Genomic DNA, 9,244 nt, shown 5'->3' with positions numbered 1-9,244 from the left:
GCCCACCTCAAAATATTTTCACAGTCCCAGAATGATGATTGCTAACCTCTGCTGCTAGTTCCTGAACTCTGGTCCTCTCCTGGAACTTGGCTAAGCAAGTGTCATATAAACAAAAAATAAATAATGAATTTTTAACCCCCCCCCTTCTTTAGAGGACGTAAGAGGGAATGTTAAAATCTAACAGCCATGCAAATGTAGTTATCAACCAAACAGCTCAAGCTATCAGTGGCAATGTCACCCTGACACTACCTATAATCTACATGATTTGGCTATTAGTCCAATCTGCTTTAACCAAAGCCAGAGCCTCCATTTCTTCATTTGTAAAATTAGAGGTTTCAGTGATTCTTAACTGTCTGAGAACCAGTATCCCCTTTCATAATACATTTTAACACCTAATTTACTATTAGAAATAAAATTGATAACCCACCTATTTAAAAAAATACATTTTATAATTTATATTATTTCAAAATGTAAATATCAGACACATCTAAACTAGAACACATAAAGAAATAGTCAAATGCTTTACAAACCTACTAATAAACAATAAGTTTGGATTTTAATGAAACAAATGACTAGAGGCCATCCCATTCAATTAGTAAAGGAAGAGTTATATAAAAATGTCTTATTTGTGTTCAACAAGAGACAGAGGAACATAACTGAACTAGTTTACAATTCAAGTCAAATAACATTGTTGAAATGAAGAAAATTAGGAAGACTGGGCTGTATCTATAAATGTTATGCCAGAGCAATTTTTTCTTTTTTTGTTTGGAGACAGTCTCTCACTCTGTCATTCAGGCTGGAGTGCAGTGGCACGATCTTGGCTACTGCAACCTCTGCCTCCCAGGTTCAAGCGATTTTCCTGCCTCAGCCTCCTGAGTAGCTGGGACTACAGGTGTGTGCCACCATGCCCGGCTAATTTTTGTAGAGACAGGGTTTCACCATGTTGGCCAGGCTGGTCTCAAACTCCTGACCTCAGGTGATCCACCTGCCTCGGCCTTCAAAAATGCTGCGATTACAGGTGTGAGTCACCGTGCCTGGCCAAGCAATTTTCTTATGGTATTATATGCTGAGGCAGTGATGAAGTATTACAGAAAACATATGTTCTATCTTGATAACCCACACATATGGAGAGAAATTCAATCATTAAACCTGAAGACTCTGGAGATGTAGAAAAGCGGCTGCAATGGAAAAGAATCAATAATTTCCACAACATAGATTATTATTATTGTGTTGTTATCTAGAATGGGATAAAGGGACACATTTTAAAAATAATCTTAATTAACAAAATTCAATAACAGCCTCATATTTCATGTTTCCACTATTTTAATAATTTGTGCAAATTTATGTTCTAGTAAGTAGAGAAAATTTTTAAATTTGATACCTACCATCTTCATTAATAAATAATTACCAGAGTAGTTTCTTTTGCATCTCTCTCCTAGTACTTTCTCCCATTACCCACACAGAGATAAAGCAAAACAAAAATCCAGCCTACAGTATGTTTCTTCATTTTTACAGAACTGTAGACTTTACCTTAGAAAACTAAGAGAAGACTGACTAGAAACTAAAGTTTTGAAAGATGTTTTACACATGAACATTAAGATGTTTGCACACTATTTCACAAAACTGACATGGAATATCAGAATAATACTGATGAGGGGAATGTTTCTTCTGCCAAAAAAAGCTATATCGCAATTCAGGGAGAATCTCATGTTATTAGCTACTGATCATAAATATGCAAGAGAATAATAATGCTAAGTTGAGCCCAATGGTCCAAATATTCCTTTACTGTAGCACAATCTGGCATGACTGCCTTTAAATGAAATCTATGTTTCATGTCAATTTGAAATCAGCACATCATACAATTTTCACAAGGAAATTTAGTTATTTACCCCTCTACAGAATCACTAATGTGATAATAAATATTTTTGAGAAAATATAAGACAAAAACTTTCTAAATAAGCAATCTACATGGATATTCTATATTTAAATTATTTTTTATAAAAGCATGAGCTTTGGAGTCAGATCTGGATTTGAATCCTGATTCTACCACTCAATATGTAATATATATAAAGAACTTAGCAACGTTCAAGGCACATAGTAAATCCTCAACTGTTAGCTGTTATTTCTAATCAAAGCAGTGGTGGCTATTTATAAACACGACTATGCAAGCTTTATGTACATTATTGCATTTGTTTCTCCTAATTATTCAATTAGTATTATCCCTGTTGAATACATGAAAACACTGGGGTTTGGAAAAAGTTGAGAAACAGGCCCAAGGTCTGAGTGTGTCAGAAGCCAAAGCGCCAATGCTACGGACTACTAAATTGTTGCTTCTTAAACGGGTCCATGAGAAATCCTTGTGGAGCATGTATGTGTTGGGTGTAGGAAAGTGCCCATGAACTTACTATGAGAATTAAGCATTATTCGTGTTGATGAAACATTTTAAAATAATATTCATGTTCTGAATTTTTTGGATAACTGTATTAAAACCAAATACTGGCAGAACCATTTCAGTGCTTAGGTTTGCATCTGTATTGACTTCCCTGTTAAGGCCCAGTTCTACATTAGTGGTGGAAGGTTTACAGAGAACAGAGGTTGTTTTAATAGGGGAATGATGCATTCAGGCTAGATGAGGACCAAATAACATCACTATGTGCTGAACAAATTAAAGTAACAGTCTGAATAGAAAAAAACAGGGTGAATTGGGTCATCACATAGCACACAGTACATGCCTGTTGAACTGAAAAGAGCCTGTACTGCAGCACTCAGTACCATAATCACATTACAAGTGACGATTTCGTTTTGTCAAAACATCACTATTTAATACTATTTTAAATTTTATTAGTTTTATAGTTTTGCTTGTATTAACCCATAAACTTGTTTTGGTTTTATACTTGTGCAAGATGTATGAACATAAAGCATTTATTCCTAGTTTTATGTTTATATATATTTAGATAACATTATAATAAATATAAATTAAGCAAAAACTGAGCTAAGAGATTTTTTTCCTTATTAAAAAATGAAGTACATTATTCAAGTTTGAGAAAACTGGTCTACACGGTCGGTCCCGCTTGTGAGTGTCGTCTTCAGCAGGTAACTTCTATTATCACCAACCTCACAGGATTTGTAAAAGGATTAGAAGAGATGATGAGCTTTAGAGTGCCGGGACTACAGGAGGAATTACAATGATAGTTCTGTCTCCTTTCCTTGAAGGAGAAAATCTGCAAGCTAAATGCAATCTACGCTCCTTTACTCTAATTATGGTCTGGGGACCAGGAAAATTGATAACACCTAAGAGCTTGTTAGAAACTGATAATCCCAGAGGCCACTCCAGAACTACTGAATTGGAATCTCCATTTAATAATATAGTCAGCTGATTTGTTATGCGCACATGAAAGTCTGGGAATCACTAGTCCAGGTCTCCTCAGAGAATGCTGACTAACATTCACTGAGTTTTTAACTACTCTCCAGGTTAACTTTGGTAATTAGAGAAAGACCTGAGGTAAATGATCAAAAAATAATGTCCCATTTTGGGGTTCAATATAAACACTATTATTTCACTATTGGTTCTTCATAAGCTATAACTGTATAAAGTGAGACCCTCTTTAAAAGGGATCTAACTTCTAATTCAGAATGAGCAAAAAAAGTTTAAAACGCAAAGTTTTCATAAAAGCTTTCTGAATTTTCAGTAAGCAAATTGTAAGATCTGCCAATTTAAGCATTTTTAGGTTTCCTTCGCCCAACAGCAATTAAAAACATTTATATATATTAAGTTCTTAAATATTTAGCTCACAAGATCTGGTCTAACAAAGTCCTGTCTCAGTCTGTGATGACTGTGTGCTTACATTAACCAAACACATTACCAAAAAAAATGGTGACTGTATACAAAATATATTAGCTTTACTGTCTAACAAAAGTATCAGATCACATTCTGCAGTTGTGATTTTTTTAGTGTAATTCACCTAGAGAATACCTATGCTTTTCTTCCTGAACTCAGTGGTCCTATACATTTAAGGCATACTGTACTTGAAAAGATTCAAAGATGCTCTTCTTGAAAGTGTAAAAAATAATAACTAATATACAAGAGAGTCACTAATATCTAAAATGATCTTGATACCATCTGTTTAAGGACTAGTTCAGTAAGACTCAAAGCTTGAACTAGGTTATTTATTGCTCTGTGTTCTTTACATATGGACCACAGAGTCAGACTCAAACAATGTAAAGCAAGGTAGATTATGCATATATGTGTGTGCATGTATGTATATGTATATATGGTTAGGCCTACCAGGCAATCCTTATCATCTCTGGGTTTATGATATGACCTAGATTATAGGTATGTTATGAACTGAATGCTTATGTTCTCCTTCTCGCCTGCAAATTCATATGTTGAAATTCTAACATACAAAATGATGGCATTTGGAGGTGGGGCCTCTGGGTGCTAATCATGTCATGAGGGTGGAGCCCTCACGAATGGGATTAGTAGCCTTACAAGAAGAGACAGGAAAGTAATGATGTCTCTCTCTCTCTCTGCCAAGTGAGAATATAGCAAGAAGCAGATCATCCACAAACCAGAAGAGGGCCTTCATCAGGAATTGCATTGGATGGCACCTTGATCTTGGGGTTTCTCAGCCTCCAGCTGTGAGAAATGAATGTGTGTTGTTATGCCACCTAGTTTACGGTATTCACTCAAAATGACTAAGGTAAGGTAAAGCCCTCCTTCATTCTTCATGGTCTCAGGCAATTGCAAAACAAGAGTTAATTATATGCCGAGAAGTATTAGTGCCAGCACAGTGAAAACACGCTAGCACATGTTAATTATGATGATTACAACTTAAGAAAACTATAATCAGAAACCTGGCCAGGCACGGTGGCTTATGCCTGTAATCTGGCACTTTGGGAGGCCGAGGTGGGCAGATGAATTCGAGAGCAGCCGGGCCAACACGGTGAAACCCCGTCTCTATTAAAAATACAAAAATTAGCTGGGTGTGGTGGTACATGCCTGTAATCTCACTTACTGGGGAGGCTGAGACAGGAGAATTGCTTGAACCCAGGAGACAGAGATTACAGTGAACTGAGATCGTGCCATTGCACTACAGCCTGGGCGACAGAAAAAAAAAAAAAAGGTATAGTAAGGCCCTTAAAAAAAACAACAACAACCTAACTAACTCCAGTTTTCAAGGTGTTTTTATATTATCTTGTAGTTCTTTTGGTCCTTAATACAATCAATCCACTGCCACTAGAACCATATAACTCTCCTCTATCAAGTACTTCAAATTCTAATAATTTCTGTTCATATATTAAGCAATTTAAACTCTATATACATACATACAGTCAATGTAGCATAGGAAATACAAAGAGTGATCTTTAGTTTATGCTGAATACTTAATTTTATCACTTCTCCATTAACTGTTATAAAGACAAGACTAAACCTACAGTTTGAAATCATTAAACAACATCCAAGCAAACAGAAAAGAGGAAGAAAATAGGCAAGCCATATTTTTCTACTGGAGTGACCACACTTATCCCTCTTTAGAAAGAAGTGATATTTTCTTTTCAATTTCAGAAATTTGATAGAAACTCTACCTTTATTTTTCCTACCAAAAATACTCTAAAAATCCTCTGCTAATTACTCTCAAAATACTGCCGATGTATTCCTTTGGAAAAGGAAATATAGGATGGGCGTGGTGGCTCATACTGGTAAACCCAACACTTTGGGAGGCCAAGGTGGGTGGATCACTTGAGGTCAGGAGTTTGAGACCAGTCTGGCCAACATGGTGAAACCCTGTCTCTACCGAAAAAAAAAATACAAAAAATTAGCCAGGCATGGTGACACACACCTGTAGTCCCAGCTACTAGGAAGGCTGAGGCAGAAGAACTGCTTAAACCTGTGAGGTGGAGGCTGCAGTGAGCCAAGATCACACCACTGCACTCCAGCCTAGGTGACAGAGCCAGACTCTGTTTCAAAAAAAAAAAAAAAAAAAAAAAAAAAAGTAATATAAAGCATCCACCAATGATATAAAATACATATTAAAGGAAAAAAATCTTTAAAATATGTACCATTTGCCCTCACAGGTCTAATAAAGGCTGAACTTTTTTTAAGAGGTAATTTTCACTATCAAGAAACTTGGATATAGATAAATTAAGAACCCAAATACATGTGGAAACAAGAAGTGTACTTGTTTTAAAAATCATATTAGGCCTTGCATGATTAATAAAAATTTTATAATTTGTGTCTTCAACAATTCAATTAGCATTTGGCATGACCAAAGTTTAATTAAATTAAAGACTTGGCGATGCTTTGAATTAACATCAGACGCTGGTGGTCATCTCCAGTCTCCCCTTTATCTTCTAATATGTCCTTGAAAATGGCATGTATTATTCAGGCTAAACCTTTTCACAAAGGCAGACTGGTACACAAAATGTTGCTTAATTATTTCAATGTCAAGGTCACTATGTTTCTCCTCTAGGATTTGATACTTTGAAGCAACTTCATTCTATAACACTATAGACATCTGTAAAAGCATCAAATTTAGTTTCAGTGAGAACAGTGGTCCTTATCTTTCTTTAGACATCATTGAATCATAAAACACAGTTGATATGTATATAGTTCTGTACCACCTTTAAACCCTAGGACATCAATTGTACTAAAATCTCAGAATATGTAGAATCCTGCTTGTGTTACTAAACATTAATATACTGGTATGAATACAGCAAAGGAACATCCTTTCAAAATTACTACTGCCTGTAAGAAATTGTATATATAAATTTGCTTCCTTTCAAATTGGCAAAGTAGCTTATGGCCTCTATTATCTATACAGAAAATGGTTTGGGCCAGATTCTTGAGGTAGCCAAGTTCCCCTTTAATAAGGTAAAGTTGGCAGACTTTCATAGCTGCTCCTTGTGAAGAAGATACCTCAAATATGATCTCACAATTGACTGTAGAAGATGAAGTTAAAGTTTCAGACTTTTAAGGTACAGGGCCAAAGGGGTTAAAAAAAAGTACTATTTGAGAGAAAGCTTAACATTTGACATCTGACTGGCTGCCTGGATGCGATGACCTAGGGGACATAAGAGAGGACCTTAACATAGATGTATATATAAGGATCGAGTAATTTTGAGGTCTGACACAAAGAAAATGTGTTGAATACATGTAAAAGATAAGAACCTTTATCTAAAAAATGTAAAGTCCCTTCTTGTTTATATGGGAAAATACAGGATGAATTTAATGCAACTACAGGGGGATTTCTCTATCATAAATGAAGAGAATATGTTTCTTTGATCTCCAATGAAGAATTAGTTTGGGCAGAAAAGAATGGGACCCCTGGAAGCACTGATCTGGAGCACATGATAGAACAGAAAGGTTTTTTTTTCCTCTGAACTGCCAATTTATGTGATAGGTTGAGGAAGACGGGGCCATCGGGAGGTGGCTGCAGGAATCAAAAAAAAGTACAAAGCTACCCAGATGGGAATAATAATGGTTTGACCTTAATTCAAGAAGAAATGTTTAAAATGGTCAACAGATGCCTCTCATTGAAGTATAGCATCTGGGATGAGCAGGCCAGAAGAGATTCTGGACAAAAGAGGAAGGAGGTCATCAAGGTTGGAATTTTAGACTAACAGGTCTTGCCCCACAAAAAGAAAAATCACTCAAATGGTATCAAGGACAAGAGAAGTGCTGTGTAGCATTCCCTCATACATATTTATTCCCACTTAAAAACTAACTGAGGATACCCCACCACAACAAAGCCCTTTCTAAATGCTATCTTCATGATACCTCTGTGAGGTAGGCAGCATAATTATAATTCTTACTCATAAGCAAGCTAAGGCACAAATAGAGCCTGAGTGGTAAAAGTGGTCTTTTGCCAATTACCAGCTCCCTGGATTTGTTCACTGTGACACACTTCCTCCACACTGATGCAGGCAACTCAAAAGATGCTGCTATGAAATGTCCTTAGAGGTAGTAGACCTGATAGCTAAACAAAATCAATCATGACTGTGGAAGACAACACACTCTCTAAATCGCTGGAGTCTTGGAAGATGTTCTTAGGAGTACTAATATGTACAGTCCTTGTGAATAAGACCAAATCATCCATGATTATAGGAAAAAGGCTGAAGATACAGTCTTCTTGTTTCCCCACACTATTGAGATCAGAACTGTGGCAATCTTAACAAATCATATAATCCAAGGAAACTTAGTCCTTAAACTTTAGTCTTAACTTGTGCATTAACATTCTAAGTCCTATATTTTGCTAATGATTTTGATGTTTTTTGTCAGATACATTTCTACATTCTTGGTCCCAGATAATTCTCTTTCAACATAGCCAAATTATCTTTATAAAATGTACATGGTATTAACACCATGGATCTGAAGCAAACAATGCATCTGGTTAGCATACATTGGTTCTGTGTATTTCGAGAATCACTTAAGTACACAAAGGAAGCGTGCAATGTTAGAGAGATGACGTGAACAGTCTTGGTGGTTTATCTAATGGAGAATTCGGTGTCCTTCAGGAAACTAAAGATACTCAAAAGTTGCTCCCCAATTTCTATTAACAATCTAAAAATGAACATTTCCATTTGATATAAATATACAAATTTAAAATGTGTGCAGTTCATAATGGCCTACCATTTTTAGATTGCTTATGTGCCAGAAAATATACAGTCAATAAAAAAATACCAGAGAGGTGGGGACAAAAGGCTCTCTGGATCTGTACAGCAAAAATGAGTATCACTTCAACAGGTAGCTATTCGTGGAGGAAGTGGCATCCTGGGAACCAAGAAGCACTGAAAGATGGCAGGTCACAAATCTGGTGATGGGGGATATGATGTATAGTAAGGCCCGTTTTCCTGTGGAAAGAAAAAGCACAAGAACATTTAAGTAACAGAACCAATTTAACTGGAAATGTGAAAAAAAGGGATTTACAGTCATTGAGGCAGTGATATAAAATGTCTAGCACATGTCTGGCACTAAGCAGGCCCTCACCCATTAGGTAGTTCAACTAGTATCACTCAGAGTATAAGGTAGGCAAAGGCAATAGGATCATAACATTTTTTAAGAATAATATCACTTATTGAATATTTTATATGCCAGACAATTTATAGGCGCTTTTAGTCATCCCTTTAAATCTTCACGTAATGCCATGAAGGAGGTAACATCCTCATTTTACAGAAGAGGAAAGTGAGGATCACATAGATTGCATAATTTACCCTAAAGTTACCTAGTTGGTAACCAGCACAGCCTGAA

General features: G+C 36.1%; 1 protein-coding gene across 2 annotated transcripts in view; it reads right to left on the bottom strand.

The window, feature by feature from the left end:
- Window positions 1–2,806: 2,806 nt before the first annotated feature.
- GDAP2 (ganglioside induced differentiation associated protein 2) overlaps window positions 2,807–9,244 on the bottom strand; it is a 64,900-nt gene continuing 58,462 nt past the window's right edge. Inside the window, exon 14 of one of the 2 annotated variants that reach the window (XM_033196425.1) lies at window positions 2,807–8,847. In XM_033196425.1, the coding sequence (XP_033052316.1) occupies window positions 8,800–8,847 (48 nt within the window). In that variant the 3' untranslated portion in view covers window positions 2,807–8,799. The remainder of the gene's footprint in view (window positions 8,848–9,244) is intronic. The other variant, XM_033196426.1, reaches the window with a different exon arrangement.

Source organism: Trachypithecus francoisi, unplaced genomic scaffold, assembly GCF_009764315.1.
Source record: "Trachypithecus francoisi isolate TF-2019V2 unplaced genomic scaffold, Tfra_2.0 Lachesis_group5, whole genome shotgun sequence".
Taxonomy (NCBI): domain Eukaryota; kingdom Metazoa; phylum Chordata; class Mammalia; order Primates; family Cercopithecidae; genus Trachypithecus; species Trachypithecus francoisi.
Note: the sequence above shows the minus strand (reverse complement) of the source record. Positions and strands in the feature narration are given on the sequence as shown.